The sequence below is a fragment of the Perca flavescens genome, chromosome 5 (genome assembly GCF_004354835.1).
Source record: "Perca flavescens isolate YP-PL-M2 chromosome 5, PFLA_1.0, whole genome shotgun sequence".
Lineage (NCBI taxonomy): Eukaryota > Metazoa > Chordata > Actinopteri > Perciformes > Percidae > Perca > Perca flavescens.
The window spans coordinates 9,335,821-9,352,495 of NC_041335.1; the positions used below are offsets into that span (position 1 = coordinate 9,335,821).

General features: G+C 38.7%; 1 protein-coding gene across 1 annotated transcript; it reads right to left on the reverse strand.

Moving 5' to 3' along the window:
* Positions 1-4,916: 4,916 nt before the first annotated feature.
* Positions 4,917-10,649, reverse strand: LOC114556130 (Golgi-associated plant pathogenesis-related protein 1). The gene is made up of 6 exons (XM_028578987.1): positions 10,612-10,649; positions 10,385-10,411; positions 10,045-10,254; positions 7,176-7,253; positions 6,678-6,827; positions 4,917-4,989 (listed from the first exon to the last, which is right to left on the reverse strand). The coding sequence occupies exons 2-6, from the start codon at positions 10,389-10,391 to the stop codon at positions 4,985-4,987; spliced, it is 450 nt and encodes a 149-aa protein (XP_028434788.1). The 5' UTR covers positions 10,392-10,411; positions 10,612-10,649; the 3' UTR covers positions 4,917-4,984.
* Positions 10,650-16,675: the final 6,026 nt, after the last annotated feature.

A 16,675-nucleotide genomic window follows, 5' to 3' on the forward strand; every position in this document is an offset into this window, starting at 1 on the left:
GCGACAGAGCAGCATCTGCTCGGAAGGTTTGCAGGCCTGGTAGCTGGATAGCGGAGTCCGGTACACTGTTGTTCAGCCATTTTTCCACAAAAACAAAAAAACAGAATTCTCTGAACTCACTTTGGGAGTTTTGTTGACGTTGGATGTATTCCAGTTTGTTCTCTAATGAGTCGACATTTGCAAGCAGGATGGATGGGACAGGTGGTGTTAGCTTTCCACCTAGCTCGAACTCCTGCCCTCGTTCCGCGTTTCCGCTTTCTCGCACACTGCTTTCAATGTCCCCTTCCCCGACTAGTGGCATCAAGCGTCACCGCAGGCTGCGGTGCTGGTCTGTAATAAAGTTTCCTGCATATTCTCCAATCTGTACCAATGTATCCTGGTAGCACACATGTGCGGTAGTTTGAATGCACATGGGCAGGTTGAAAACATACGGAACTAGGTGGCTGTACTATGGCTGTAGTCCATAGCCTCGGGCCAAAAATGCCTCAGATGACGCTAAATGACGATTTTTGCATCATCAGAGGCTTTTTTCAAGACACACAATAGAGAGATCTGTCGTCTCAGTGGGACATGAGGGAGGGACGCACGGCAATTCGAAAATACTACCGGGTTTCTACTGACACAAAGCTTAATGCTAATTGGTGAAGTATCCCTTTAAATAAAGAGGAACTTTGACACACGGGTGAGTGCAAGCGAGTAGACAGGAAAAGTTGAGGGATATGAAGGTATACATGAGCTCACTGGCATGATTGAAAAGTCTCAACAGAAGTACCTGAAAATCCACAGGTAAGCAGAAAAGTCAAAGCTGAAAGGTTCTGGCAAACAGGCAGGCAAAGGTGTTGAAGTGAGGGGGAAAAAGAGAACCGAGTTTACAGGGCCTCATATGAGTAGTGCTGTGACGATAACCACATGGCCACATTACCACGGTAATGTATCATTTCCGTGTTGATCATATAATCACTGTCATCACCCCATTTCATTTTTTATTTTTTCCTGGTCAAAGTTACAGGAGTTATGTGTCGTCTGATATGACCTACAACGATTATGTAAATAAATGGGGGAATTTCTGTGAGTTATTTCTAGGCTTGAGTACTTCATTAAAACTGTTAATGTTTCTGCTGACATTAAACTATAAGACTTTTTTTGTTGCTATTTGTATGTTCTTGAAATTAATATTAAATATTCTCCAGTATTTTGTCATATTATCAAGAATATAATAATTGCAGTATATAATTTTAGGGCCACCCCTACTACACTGTACTGTAAAAGTCAATTAAAGATTTGTATGAAATGGTTTTAAATCTCTTTGAATCACAGATAAAAAAGGTAAATTATACATGCTTTATTTTTGCTTTATTTAGGTTGGTTGTTTGTAAGTGTATTTAGCAGGTCCTGCTTTTCAGTATGCAACATGCCGAGCAAAGAAGCACATTCTGTTATGTTATGCTCACCACATAGTGGTACCTTTTGAAATTATTTTCACATGGACAGTAGATTCCACAGCAGCTCAAGATACTTACACTTTGTTGTAAACACTTTTTTTTACATATCGCCTAATTTAAAGTTACCTGTTTGTTTTTGTAGCTATGAAATTAGCGATGGTTGATTTTGAAATGAAACATCATTCTTGAAAATAATTCAAAGTCATGGGAATGATCACACTTTTTCACATTCTTTATAATGCATGATGAGCAACATCCTTCAACAACTTCCTGCAACCCTAAAGGATACACAATTACACATAATGGATAGATGATGAGCAATTTGGCATCCTTCTGATCTTTTTTTTCTTTTTAAGATACTTTTTGGGGCTTTTCCCTTTATTTGAAAGTGACAGTGGATAGACAGGAAAGGTTGGACTCAAACCGGGGCCGCTGCAGAGGACTCAGCCTACATGGAGCGCATACTCTCACTGGGTAAGCTAGAGGTCGCCCCCTTCTGATTAGTTTTAGTGACAAATGAAAGGACTACCCAAATTAAAGGGGTGATAGAATGATTATATAGGGTATTTCACACTGTTCCTTATGGTCTCCTAATGGGGTATGTAACATTGGTTGGGCTGAAAATGGCCTGGTTGATATTTTATTGGCCCTTATGCATCCCTGTGTTTTGGCCCTATTTGTAACAAGAGCTTTTCTTCCAAATATGGTATGCTCATGAATATTTAGAAGAGCTGCACGATGGGGCCGTTGTACGAAAATGGATGGTTAATTGCAAATTTGCTAAGACGTGTCGGACTTTAGGAGCTCCACACAGTCTGATGAGAAAGCGGCAGCCTGCTGAGCTCCGTACCCAGCGCAAAGTCACTCTTTGTGGATACTGCACTACCGGGGCTCTGCAGCCGGCTGCCGGCATAAGTTTAATACATTTACGGTATGATGTAGCAACCCAGCACCGGCCGCTGAACTCCGACACACAGTCTGACAAAATTTGCAGTTAGCCATCCATTTTTGTAAAACGGCCCATATTTGAACTTTACATAGTTGATTTCTCGCATAAAAAAGTTTCAGAAGTGAATTTTGTAATGGAATAGCAGAGATCTGCGTGACCTAGATTCAGAAGACTACCTGATCTCAGGTCAGTTGTGTAGCCTATGTAAATGTTGGGACGTGACCGTTCTCTTAATACACCCATGGGCGTGACAAAGGTACTGGTCCTGAAATGCTTACGTAAGCAACTAGCTTTGTTGAGATTCACCCGTTTTCAGCGGCAGTTTCAAAATATGAGATTTTCATAGTAAAGGGGTATCAGTGGGATTTTGAGCTTCTATGTACTGTATGTCCTATTTACCCACCGAACTGTCGTTATTGAACTATGACAGGGTAAAATCGGTTTTGCATTCTTTCACCCCTTTAAAGTGTGTTGGTAAGATGTTGTTCCATCACAAACCCCCAGAACAGCTTTGGTTATAGATTCTCACTACTCTTACTTACTTATCTCTCAAGTGTGGAATTGTTCATTAGATACTCCCTCATTTAGTGTGTTTAGATGATGGTGGTGGAGAACAGAGCACTGTCAACACATTGTGTCAAAATTTCCCATACTGTAGGTATTCAGTTGAGATCTGAGCTTGTATTTATCAAACCAACAAGTGTAAATAATCATCAATCAACATCATAGACTGTATTAAATAGGAATATACTTTTAAGAGCTATCACATTTATTAAGTGACTTTAGGAGCAGCTATCTGCTGATCAATTCAATTCAATTCAATTAAATTTTATTTATAGTATCAAATCATAACATTATCTCGAGACACTTTACAGATAGAGAAGGTCTAGACCACAGTCTATAATTTACAAAGCCCCAACAATTACAATAAGTCCCTCAAGAGCAAGCAGTGTGACAGTGGCGAGGAAAAACTCCATCTTGGGAAGAAACCTCGGACAGACCCAGGCTCTTGGCAGGCGGTGTTTGACGAGCCGGTTGGGGGTGTGATGAACAGTGGCAATAGTAGTCACATTAATAATGGAACAGTGACTTCAATGGTAGTTGTAGTAGTTCATGTTCACATGATTAAACACATGTATGTTCAGCATGGAAGGAACAGTCAGTTAGAAGGAAGGAACTACTAATATCATTCTTTAAACAAATACTTGCATTACATTTTTTACAGGGATATGCTAGTCTGCAAATGCATATTTATATTCTTTAAATGCTTAGAAAAAGTTCCTTTTAGTTTTTATTAAATCTTGTGATTGATTTAAAAAATGGATTAAACTATTGAGAACTGGTTCAAATGGAAACAAAGGAAAGCCAAATTTGAGCAGAGAGAAAATTAAGTTAGATGAGGTAAAATCAGAGTAAAAACTTGTGGAAGTGCATTGAAAATAATAGTTAACAAAATCAGTGCCAACTTTGTTATTGCAATTTACCCTGAGGAATCAAAAAAAACTGTGAATACAGATTATTATTTTAAGTGTCTGACAACATAATGGAAAAGATCGTACATAACCTATTTGTACTAGTGTAGAAGTTTGGTATCATTTTGGGCATTATTAGTGGGGTAACTTACGAGATACAAATGTGGATCCATTAGCCCCTGGGCTAAGATATTCAGCTGATAACGTTACTCTACGCCAACTCTCCCAATGTTCGACCCAGGTGAAAAAAGCTTCTGGGGGGGTGTTTGGCTCGAGGTCATGGTGCAAAGGACCCTAGGGTGAAATTACTCCAAACCATCACTTTAATGATGCTCATATCTTCTTCAACAAAACTGACCAGTCACAGCAGTGTACATATATTCTAAAAAATGATTAACTAAACATTACGTCTTCATTACTTCATCATGTTTGTGGCCATTCAAATAAAGTGCTGACCTGGTCCGTCTTTAACATTTATACAATGTGATATATTTAATGGTGGAATAAAATTAAATGTATTAAGAATTAAAGGAGTGGGTTGGCAACATGATACTAAGGTCATCGCATTGACACAAAATACAGGATACTGCAGATGCATTTTTATGTTTGCTTTATTCACAACAACATAAGTAATTTAAACAGTAATGTCTGAGAACAATGCTCAGCAAAGCAGTATATTTACGAATTTTACCTTTTACTAACTTCTAAGTGTCTGAACACAAGAAATGTCTTGACATTTTTTTAATTTGTGGTGTCACAAAGATTGGGGCATATGCCACCATTATTAATGTTAAAGATGGAACAGGTCAGCACTTTATTTAAAGGGCCACCAACATTAAGAAGTCATGTTTAGTTAATCCCGATTACAACACTACAATTCAGTTTCTTTAAACTGTCCCTTTAACTACAGATTTATTAAATAAATTATCAACCGAGACAATTTTTACACAATAACATGTTTTATTTGATATTGGTATTTTACTTTGTTTTACAACATGGAACATTTAGCAACAGTGTGTTGGGGTAAAGGATCTACAGCAGTGTGAAGTGTTCCTTGGGCTCACTGCACCTTCCTCGTTGGAAGTGTTGTCTGCTCCACCCACCTCTCTGCCAGCTGTCTTTTACGCTGGAAAGTGACAGTAAAATACTGGTGAGGTATGTTCTTCAACTGATGAAGTGTAAGCACAGTAGGCCATTGTGTATTCGTAAAACCTGCACCAGATAAGAATGAGTAAAATCCATCTAGCTGACTGAAAAATCTGCTGCATCAGAGGAAACATCTGTCCCTGATGATACACTGAGATATTTAGCTTACTGTTGTGGCATCAGGTTTACTTTAAAAAGCTACACAAGTTTCCTCTCAGTGGTTACTGCAGCACCCCTAAGGGTGGAGTCAGGTGTATAGAAAGTTTGGTACCAACACAAATGTTTGTTATGACATAAAGGTTTTTTGCTAAATGTTAAAGGTACAACTGCTAGTGACCCACAACTACAAGTTCACAACACATTCTTTGCTAAAAGGAGCTGCAGCATTCGTTTGTAGGTGCTATGTGCATTCTAAAGCTAAAGCAGACAGCAGACAAATATTGTGATGTACATGGCTCTTAATAGCATTAGTGCAGTTTAAAAATTACAGGGTAAAATACACTGTAAACCTTTGATTGTTGTTGTGATGTAGCTAAAATCTCACATTATCTTACTGTTTTAATGTTATACAGGATCAAACTGTAAATGGTAATGCATTCTGGGAGAAAAGAATATTACAGTACTATATGTCAATGTTACAGATAACAGGTATTTACTGGTAATACCAATGCATCTTGGGAAAATAAAGGAAAAGGCAGGAATTGCATTGCAGCCAGTATATTACAGTAAATTCAAATAATACAGTAAGAAACTGTATGTCTATTTACAGTAAAATGCCTTAAATATAAAAACAGTATGCAAACTGTAAATAAACAGTGGTTTACTGGCTAAACTGCTGACAGTATAATACTGTAGATTTACGGTGAAATATATCAGTTATGGACCATGAGATTAAGCAACAAAATGTCCTTACAGAATCAAGTAATTATTATGCTTGCCCCGTTTTCAGAGTGCATGTATCGCTATATATATATATATATATATATATATATATATATATATAGCGTACATGCACTCTGTATATATATATATATATATATATATATATATATATATATATATATATATATATATATATATATACATATTGCGTACATGCACTCTGTCCTATATATATATATATACATTACTACTACTGATATAAACAGTATTTTATTTTGTAGCTATTCAAATTGGAACTCAATTTAACTACTCCATATATTATTAGGATATTTAGGAATATCAAAGTTCACATCCTATTTATTTAAGTGGATTATATATTATATTTGTATGTAACATCTCAATTGTCAAAGTAACTAGTAACTATAGCTGTCAATTAAATGTAGTGAAGTATAAAGTACAATATTTCTCTTTGAAAGGTAGTGGAGTAACAGTATGAAGTGGCATAAAATGGAAGTCCTCAAGTAAAATACTATTACCTCAAAAGTACAGTAAATGAGTTACTTTCCACCACTGGTCTTTGGTGTGACGTAGTCTCTAATTTGGACTAATCCATAACTTGAAGGCTTAATTATGTTGCCTTTGCAACATTTCTGGGAAGTGAAATTCTCAATGGTTAAACAGATACTTCTCGTTTCCCTCTGGGGCTGCAGACGTGTGAAGTTGACTTCTGCTGCCTTGTAAGGTAATGTTCTTAATCTCATTAGCAAAATTGTGGTAATATGTTACCTTTTGGTAGGACATTTTTCTCAAAGTATCCCGCCATGTTCATGTTGCCAGCTGGCCGGTACTGCCCAACCACAAAGACCTTGTGGCCATCAGTGGCCATGCCCACGCCCAGTTCTTTACTGTCTTTCCACACCACCTGAGTAAAATGACCTGCAGGAGGAAACACAGCAGTGGGGTACTATCTTTCAATGTGTTATTCACTGCATAATATAACATCTGAACCTGAACATAAATACAATTACAGAGCAATATAACAAAGTAGTAACTTAACTTCTCCCATAGTTATGGCTTATTCTTTAGATATTTAAGACCAGTCAAATGTTTAGACATACTTTCCCATTTACTTGAGTGTCCAAACTTTTGACTGGTACTGTACATATTTTAGGGATGCAGATATATGCGTGTATGTAACAATATATTTGTAATGATTCACACAGTTCAAATGTATTTCTATTTACAGACTTCCTAGAACTCATCATGATGTGGGTTGAGTTTTACCAGTATTGCTGCTGAATCCAGGGCAGCTCCAGTTGTAATCCTTGATCTCATTGTACCACGAATCTACAGCTTCTTTCCCTAAATCATGGAGGAGACAAAAATGAATGAACATAATATGAACATTTAAAGTGATTTAAGTTTGAGCTTCATAGCCTAAACAGAGCTGCTCTAAAGGCAGATTGTTTGATTTCAACTGCAATCGGTGAAGGACAGTTTAGCTCAGGGGTGTCAAACAAACGGCCCGTGGGCCAGAACCGGCCAGCCAAAGGGTCTGATCAGGCCCACTGGATGACTTTGCAAAGTGTGAAAATTGCAGAGAAGTAATTAATTCCAATTCCAAATTCACCACTTTAATCACAGAGAGGAAGAATATCTCGAAATATTACCCCTCTCTCTCGTGTCTGTAACATTATTATTTTTTCATACAATGGCCTTAGAACGCTGTCATAGTAGAAGCAACTTGCTTTTACCAACATCACGCTGACAAGAAAAAGTTTCTGATCTGTCTGGAGTGGTTTACTGGTCTGGCCTACTTCAGATAAGATTAGGGGGATGTAGCCCATGAACTAAAATGAGTTTGACACCCCTCGGTTAGCTGCTATCGCAAAGTAGCGATTTTCCTAAAAAAAAAAACCTTGATATAAATGGGTCCATTATTTCTTTAAATTACAGGTGGGTGGTAATTGGTAAAACATATTGTAACACTAGAATAAGTACAGAAGAGTGATACATTCATAGAACTGACAGAAAACCCCGTCGATATGATCAGTCGCGTCCCCAAGGTCCAAAAAACTGCCACAGAACAGACCAAAAAGACGAGAGGAGATGAGACGTAATACATCTCAGCAGGCGGCGCTAATCAGTAATGTTGCCCAAGAAATGAAAACCGGCAGCTGATTGGACAAACGCGTCACGTGGGTTTGTTTTCTCCGGATATTGAGAGCCAGACTGTCATGGCGGCCGTTCAGAATACGATCTCATATTGTACTAAAATAGTTCACTGAAACATGTTTCTGAAAACATTTTAAGCGAGAAATAGGCCATGCAGTTGCTGAATCTGTCTTCATTTCAGCTCAACAAAGGTCAGTTTAAAAGATTTTTGTCAGATTTTGAGAGACTCTAGTCACCTCATTCCGCTCGTCATTTCTGGGTGAGTCCCGACTGTCCTGCCGCCGACTGAACAGGTCAGGTCGGCCAAAATGAAGGCTGACAGCCCCCCAGATGGACGACGGCACAGGACACACCGAACAGATTCGAGTCACTGACCTCGTCAGACTGTCCCACGGCCAATAATCGGCCTGATGTGTCCCGGCCCTTAGTCTATATCAACAACTTTCAACTTCCAGGATTGCTCTTGTTCTGCCGGAAATTCCGCCAGATGTCACTTTTTTCGGATGTCCATTTTCAGATGCTCCGCTATCTTCCACTTTCTTTGTATTGTAATTTTAAACTCCAGATGCATTTTGAGATGCATTTTTTGCCAACCAACAGTGTAATATTTCAATATGCACTCATTAAAGTTAATTTGACTGGCAAGTTAAAAGTCCTACTGACATTACACAATAATAAAAGTCATAATTTTTAAAAACTAAAAAGTTTTGGATCAATTTTTACTTCTCCCAACCATATGTTAAATTAAGAGTCAATGTGGATTTACATATTGCAATAATATCATAATCCTACAATGAATCATTGTGAAAACTACTTTACTACTTTGGCCAGGTTATCATCAAAAAAGCGAATTAGTACATTCATGATGTTGTCCATGTTTATATTAGCTGCTTTATTTACATTTATTAAAAACGCATTTTGTTTATCTTTTCATATAGCTAGATGTCTAGACTCTGGGACAAGGCCGTTATAAATACCTGCCATGCTAATTCAATTTTTTAATTTATCAAGGCAGTTTGGGCTTTTACACAGTGGCCATCGTTAATGACAAATCATGTTCCGCTATGAACGTATTGTGATACACACATATTGTTTGTATCACGGTTGGTCAGTAAAGGCGCAGTCGCAGTCGCAACGGTAGCGTCCTGGTAACGTACTCGTATTACAGAGTGCACGGACCGAAGCTTTGTGACTAGCAAGCACTTTCTTACCGATGCTGCCGTACAGTGTCTTCCTTCAACATGTGCTGCCCGTCTCCACCCTTTTCCTCTTGTCCTCTATTCATGCCCAGCGCCATTTGTTTTAACTACTTTCTCAACTAAAGCTGCCTGTATCTACATGCTCCAAGTTTGATAAACTTTGCCTCCATTTTTTTTAGCCGCTCCACCACGGAGACCACACCGGCACCGCACTCTCACATTTCGGCAGAGACCCGCCCTACTTTGCACCTGATTGGCTAGAACTCATTTCATTGGTAGGTGGAAGTTCGATGATTGGTTAAATCCAGCGCATCAAAACAAATCCCATGTGGACTTTTTAATTAATTTATTTTTCTAAAACAGTCATACGCCAGAAATCGGGCACCAGGCCCGAGTACTTAAACCCCCCCACGATTATGACTGGTTTAAAGAAAACGCCAACAAACCAGAGCACGTTTTTCTCCCATCCCGGATTGCTACGTGGACTAGCCAGACCGTCCTCCGCAGCGCTGTGGAGGAAGGTCTGGCAATGGAATGTCTTAAAGTAGCTAACATAAGCCACCATGATCTACTGGTCATACCAGAGCAAGCTGTAGAACCCCTCGGTGTGTTTAATTGCTTAGTAATTCAACTTTTGATTCAATAGTTACAGTCTTACATTAGCAGGTGAAGGAATAAATCAACCAGCCTGAAATTAAGGAATGGAAGTGGTTTGTACATTTTGATTAAAGCAAATGATAAAAGATATGGAAAAGAAAGGTCTTGGGTCTCTAATTCACCTGTCAGTTTAATGGTTGCTGAGCTACGCATATTGTAGATGTTCTCTCCGTCCTGAGTGTCACTGTGTTGCAGGGCGTTGATGGCCATCAGGTGATCGGCCCATTTCTGAGCTGAAGCAGACAGCTCGCTGCTAAGGGTCATCTCGGGCGTGTTGTGCTTCAGCCTGTAGGCATTGTGGGTTTCCAGGAACTCCCGCTGAAAGCTTGCATCTGTAGAGAAATCAATCAATATCAATAGGCTGGCTTTTTTTTTTTAAAACATTGTGGATGTAGACAGGATGAATCCTGCCCTGTGATAATATACGATGGAAAATAATTCCTGGGCAGACAAAGCACCAACCTGCCATCGTGCCTGTGGTTATGAAGGCTGAAATGAAATAAGAACAGAGTTTAAAATGACGAAATAACCCTCACCCTAATAACAAAAAAATTACAGAGTGAAAAAATAACCATAAAATCAAATAAATTATTCCAAATTAAATTACAAGTATGTATTGTTAGCGTGGCGTGGCGTGATGAAAGGAGAAATTTCATACAGTCATGACTGCACTGATCTCCAGCACTTACCTGGTTCAGGGTCTAGAGGGATGTCCTGTGAAGATACAGTTCCCTTTGCTGTTTTGAAGTCAGTTTATCTATTTATCAGCGAGACCTCTCCCTCCTCGTCGATGAGTAGGAGGAGACGGACCCCCAGCCCTTGCCTGTAATTATTTCATTGTGCCTCTTATCCTTTTTGAAAATGACTCAGCATTGTTGTTTTCAGTATAATCCACATCCCTTCACATGCAAATTCTGAAAGCCGTTGGGAAAGGAATAATAATAGAGAAACAAGAGAAGGAGATAGGCGTGTTGCCAAAGAAAACATATAATCAGAGAGCAGAGGTGCTGTCAAACAGGTTGTGGCCATGTACCCTCCTGTAAAGAATCCATTCCTTCCTCATGCCCTCCAACAGCAGCCGCCGAGTTGAGGCCTGAAATAAACATAGTCAAACAGAAGACTGTTGGTGTGGTTTTGTGTTGCTAGTGAATTTTGACACCAACTGAAAAAGTTTGCCCTTCAGTAGAAGGGTTAAGGCTGTGTTTTTGGCTCAGTCATCCAAACATCATCCAACAACGCACACAGATAAAAGATGGAAATGCTCAAGTACAGCACAGGTACTTCAAAAATGTACTTTAGTACAGTACACATAAATTGGTTGCTTTGAAACTCTTTAAACCATAGAATAAGGATCAAACAATTAGGAAGCCTTCGGAACGTAGTTGGTTGCTGTAACTACAGACAGACTCTCAGGGCTGCCTTCAGCAGCTAACATTAGCTTTTTTTCATTGGCTTTTTAGACAATGTACCATGGATGTGTTAAGCAATGTACTGTTAAAAGTTACCACAACAACAATGGCTTCTCTTTACAGTGGTATGGACAGTTTCCTTGGATGGAATAGAGCCTGGGTCTGTCCGAGGGAGGGAGTTTTTCCTCGCCACTGTCGCACTGCTTGCTCTTGAGGGAATTACTGTAATTGTTGGGGCTTTGTAAATTATAGAGTGTGGCCTAGATTGAATTGAATACATGGTAAATAAGGACGAGCTTTTCTGCAGCATGTGCAGACATTTCCCCAGCGGAGCTGACAGCCCATCAGCCAGAGAGGAGTTTGTTTGAGTGCTGGCCCTCAGAGGTAACATTAAGTAAAACGTGTTTCATCCTTATTGCGTTATAATTTAAGTAACCTAGTAACCTTCCTATATAGTAAGAAATCGTGAACACTGATGATGGCTTCTAGCTGTAACGTGTTTGTGTTTTGTCCACATTAAATAAGATAACTTATCTGTGACGTAGTTTTTTTCTTTTCTTTTATCCTGTCACTGCCGTGGACTCTATACGTCTAAAATAGGGTGACCCTTACCGTAAATTGTTACCAGTGTTATTCTAACCAACAACACACACACACACACACACACACACACACACAAACAAATGTAATCTAATTTGATAAAGCAGCTCTCTTCATTCTGTATACAGTATTTGTTAGGAGTAAATTTGCTCAAGAATCAATTTGTTGGCTGAAAGCCTACTGTGAAATTGCGCTCAGGTGTCAGCAAAATTGGCCCGTGTGACGAGTAGCGTCTTTAAAGTGGTAATGGTCATACAGTTCCTCTCGTCGGTCCATGTGTTGTTCATGAGCGAAAAGCTCTGCTCAACGGGAGCATTTGTGCCTGGTAGACACATGGCACAATTTTTTTTTTATGATTATTTTTTGGGGGCTTTTCCCTTTATTATATAGTGGCAGTGGACAGGAAAGGCGCCGCTGCAAAGGACTCAGCCAACATGGGGCGAACGCTCTTACTGGATGAGCTAGAGGTCAGCAGAGATGGAATCTCCTTGCTTTTGAAATGTGCGAACATTTCCACCCAGCGCTCGTCCGCTGGAAAGACTGACACACACACACACATACACACACACACACACACACACACACACACACACACACACACACACACACACACACACACACACACACATTGTTAAAATCATACGCTGGATGCTTTATTTGTCTTTCTAAATGGGTTTAGTTAATGATCGGGCTATAATAAGACCACGTCGGCTATGTAATTACTGACAACCGGGACAATTTCATAGTGGTTGGTGTAAACCGGAACATTTTAGTGTCCCAACAGGCTTATGTTGGGACTCAGGACACGTAACTCCGAATCGGGACTGTCTCGGTCAAACAGGGACGTCTGGTCACCCTAGTCTAAGATTTGGCGCGTTGCTGGTCACTTTTCATTATATCTTTCATAATTCAAACAATGGGAAGTTTTCAGTCTTTGATTTTCTTTTACTGCTGGTAGCGCATTTGCTGCTCATGATCTGACCTCTGACCATAGTCCTGAAGCAACAGTGCTGTTATAAATGCTATCTTGGTTAAATTTTTCCAAACTAATCTAGTTGTAGTCTTGCAATGTGTGACCCTGCAAGATCCCCAGTCTTTACATATTATGACTGTCTTTAACGTTAGATGTGAGATGGTTGTCTTTAGATGTGAGATGGTGTTAAACTTTTGGCTTTTCAAAGTCTTCTAGTGTTTGGTAGGCATTACCTGAACCGAATAACCGACTGTTATAAGTTTGTGACGCACTTACGTCCCTGGTGTCAAATGACGTCAGGGTAAAACTTCTAAAATGAGGACATCATGTTACGTCCTCGTTTTTACTTGTGTTATAATTGAATGTGGATAAATCAGAAAGCTTTAGTATTATGTTTGCAAGTGCCTTAGCTTGCTAATGCATAGCTAACATTAGCTAACTAAAAGCTAACTTGTCCTCTCTGGTAGACCAAGGGTACTAAAATAAGCCCTTGGCATGCATAAATCTAATGATTTAAGATAGCTACAGGCGCTTCACGTTAGAACACAACGTGAGCGTTTCAGTCCTTAGTTGCATATTGTGGCGCAAATTGTTTTCCCCTCCGGTGATGTCTCTATTCTTACTTTTTATCTCCATAATCCAATGTAAAACGTAGAGTGGATTGTAGAATGTTTTTTCTGTTAAAAAGGAAAAACGAGGCGTACACATGATTTTTTTATGGGTGACAATCTGCTATCAAAAATAACATAAGCACTTCTAATGTTTCACAGTTTGATCACTGTAATAGGTTTCCATTAAGGAAATTCATCAGAACAGGAAAATGAAACCTGTGTCCTTGGCAGGCTATACCAGTTATTCAAACTGCCCTTCCTGGACCTTATCACTTCACTGGTACCTGAAATAACACGCCCATTCCATGTAATTTCACGTTTTCTATGGATGGGGAGGTTACTGTCTGTTATCTAGGCCGTCACTTTTATATTGTGCTTTCATTTTCCACAGAAACTTTTTTATTTTTTTGGTTCCTGGGAAGTCAATGTTTTCACATTCTTTCATTCACTGTGACAGCAGTGATAGTGGTGAACAGAATGTTTGCACTGGAGGTGATTTTGCTAGATGTGTGTTACTGAAAAGCAGCACATTACTGAGTTTTTGTTGTGCCCACTAGTAACAATCTCCACTGGCATCAGAAATGTGAAGGAGAAAACACAAGCAGCCCAAACTCACCTCACATAGTACTTGTGATCTCTACAGGCTATCTCTGTAGTTGCCATAGCCCTGACGTGTATTACATATTTGAGGAGGTGCACATCTGCATGCATAATGTTTGAACTACGTTGTAACACCATAATGCATCCTCATATTTGATTATCAATGTAACTTAAAGGGTAACTACCGTTTTTTCAACCTGGAACCTATCTTTCTATGTTTTTGTCTAAGTGACTGATGGGAACAACAATCTTTGACAATGGTCCAGTATTATAATTGCTAAAATGTAAGTTAATAGCAAATAATGCAATTGTGCAGCTTGTATTTACATTCACAAAAGTGCTTGTTTTGCTACTGACAGGCTCAGATTAATATTCTAAGTGTCTGACAACATTATGGAAAGGATTTCTAAGGAGGTCGACCTTTCTGTTAAAGAGTAAGATCCTTTTTTTTAAACATAAAAACATCCGCGAAATTGCATTTGCTAAAGCCACCAGACTCGACAGAAACAAATAAACTATGAAAAGCCGTTTTGGGTCGTCTTTCCACTTTTGCAACCATCACAACTCTAGTTTTGGTTGAAATAAACACATAGTTTACCGAATTATGTGAAAATATGTTGGCTCTATACACACTAAAAGTATTGCTTTTTTAAATGGACTCTGGTGGGTTTAGCGCTAGCAACCTCAGAGCTGTTTCTGGTTAAACAGAAAGGTCTTAAAGAGGTTTTAAAGGCCTATCGCTGTAGGGATCCTTTCCATAATATTGAAGATGTTGTAGAATAATAATCTAAGCCTTTCAGTGGCAAAAAAAGTCCACTTTTAGCACATTTACCCCATAGTGTTACATTACAGCATTCACACTTAATACTGGACCAATTTCAAATGTGTTATCCTATTAGTTATTTACACACAAAAACAAAGGATCCAGGTTGAAAACCCCCAAAAATTATCCTTTGTGATCAGAAAACTAGAATTTCTGCCTTGTGGTTGTTTGTCTCCACCAACCAATCAAGTGGCAGTTTCCATCCATGTGTGTCCAGACTCATATTAATGTATGTAGTGAAGACTCTGAAGCAAGTGTATTTTTTGGCTAAACGTATGGTATGGAGTTAGAATCATGCCAAAACCTCACACACACACACACACACACACACACGCACACACACACACACACACACACACACACACACAAAACTTGTTTTACTCACGCCCAACGATTCACAAACAAACTCAGTGTGGTTTGCAAATACAAAACATCATTCACAAACTAATGCATTTTGTTCTGCAAATAAGAAACCTACCTATCAAATAAATACAGTATGTTTTACACATACAAAGAAACGTATTTCTTCAATGACAAAAAATATCCTCCAAGTACAAACTAAAATCTTTCAAGTACAAAAAGAAAATCCTTCAAGTACAAAAAAAAAAATCCTTCAAGTACAAAAAAAAAATCCTATAAGTACAAAAGAAAATCCTTCAAGTACAAACAAAATTCTACAATTACAAAAAACACTTCAGATCCACACACAAATGCCAGTAAACTTCCTAACAAATGTCCTGTAAATCACACTCCACTACAGCAGGTGGCAATGTTGAGTTAATTTAAGCCTGCCAGGACCATACACGTGGATTTTTAAAAACGTTATTACAGTGCATAACTTACTGGAACAAAGCTGAGCAACGTGTTGTTGCTGGTGACAAAACCACTGATTATATGTACATTGAAGCGATACTGTCGTTAAAGACCCGCTGATCGTTGTCTGATTCTCTGAAATGAATGCCGGCATTGCATTGTGGGAAATCAGCTTTACATGCGCCCAGCTCTGATCATATTGTGTTCTGTCTTACAGCATACTGTAATATTTCACCGGTAATAAGACCAAAATAATATTATTAAAATAAATAAATGTATACTATGATAACATCTAAATAAATGTTACTAGATGTAACGTTATAGTTTTAAAAATAACCGAAATAATAACATTAAAAGAAATACAATTAAACCATGATAAGATCTGGTGAATAAATGTTGATTAAAACAGCGGTTATTGGGCTAAAAATACCAATAATAGCAAAGCTGTGTACAGCTTCTCTGTACAGAAAGAAACATGCTGTGATCAGGGAATCTGTGCGTAGACCACGGATCATGCCTGTCATTCACTTACATAGGCATCGCATCCGTGGGCCCGTCACGGAATTTTCAGCGAATCTGTGAAACTGCCACAGATTTTGAGTTAAGGGGCGGTGTTCATTTCATAGACTTCTGTGAGACCAGGTTGTCCTGGACATTTGTTAGAAAGTTTACTGGCATTTGTGTGTGGATCAGCAAGGCAGAAAATTAGTGCCAAAAGTCACTTGACAGTTTTTGACTTTTTTTGTACTTAAAGGATTTTAGTTTGTACTTGGAGGATATTTTTTGTCATTGAAGAAATACGTTTCTTTGTATGTGTAAAACATACTGTATTTGTTTGATAGGTAGGTTTCTTATTTGCAGAACAAAATGCATTAGTTTGTGAATGATGTTTTGTATTTGCAAACCACACTTGAGTGTGAATCG

What these genes read in the sequence shown, in the direction of transcription:
- LOC114556130 (XM_028578987.1), bottom strand. An exon ending in AGCAACCATTAAACTGACAG is followed by an intron (nt 7,254 to 10,044) that starts GTGAATTAGAGA and finishes TCCATGATTTAG; the next exon opens with GGAAAGAAGCTGTAGATTCG. An exon ending in TGGATTCAGCAGCAATACTG is followed by an intron (nt 6,828 to 7,175) that starts GTAAAACTCAAC and finishes TTCCTCCTGCAG; the next exon opens with GTCATTTTACTCAGGTGGTG.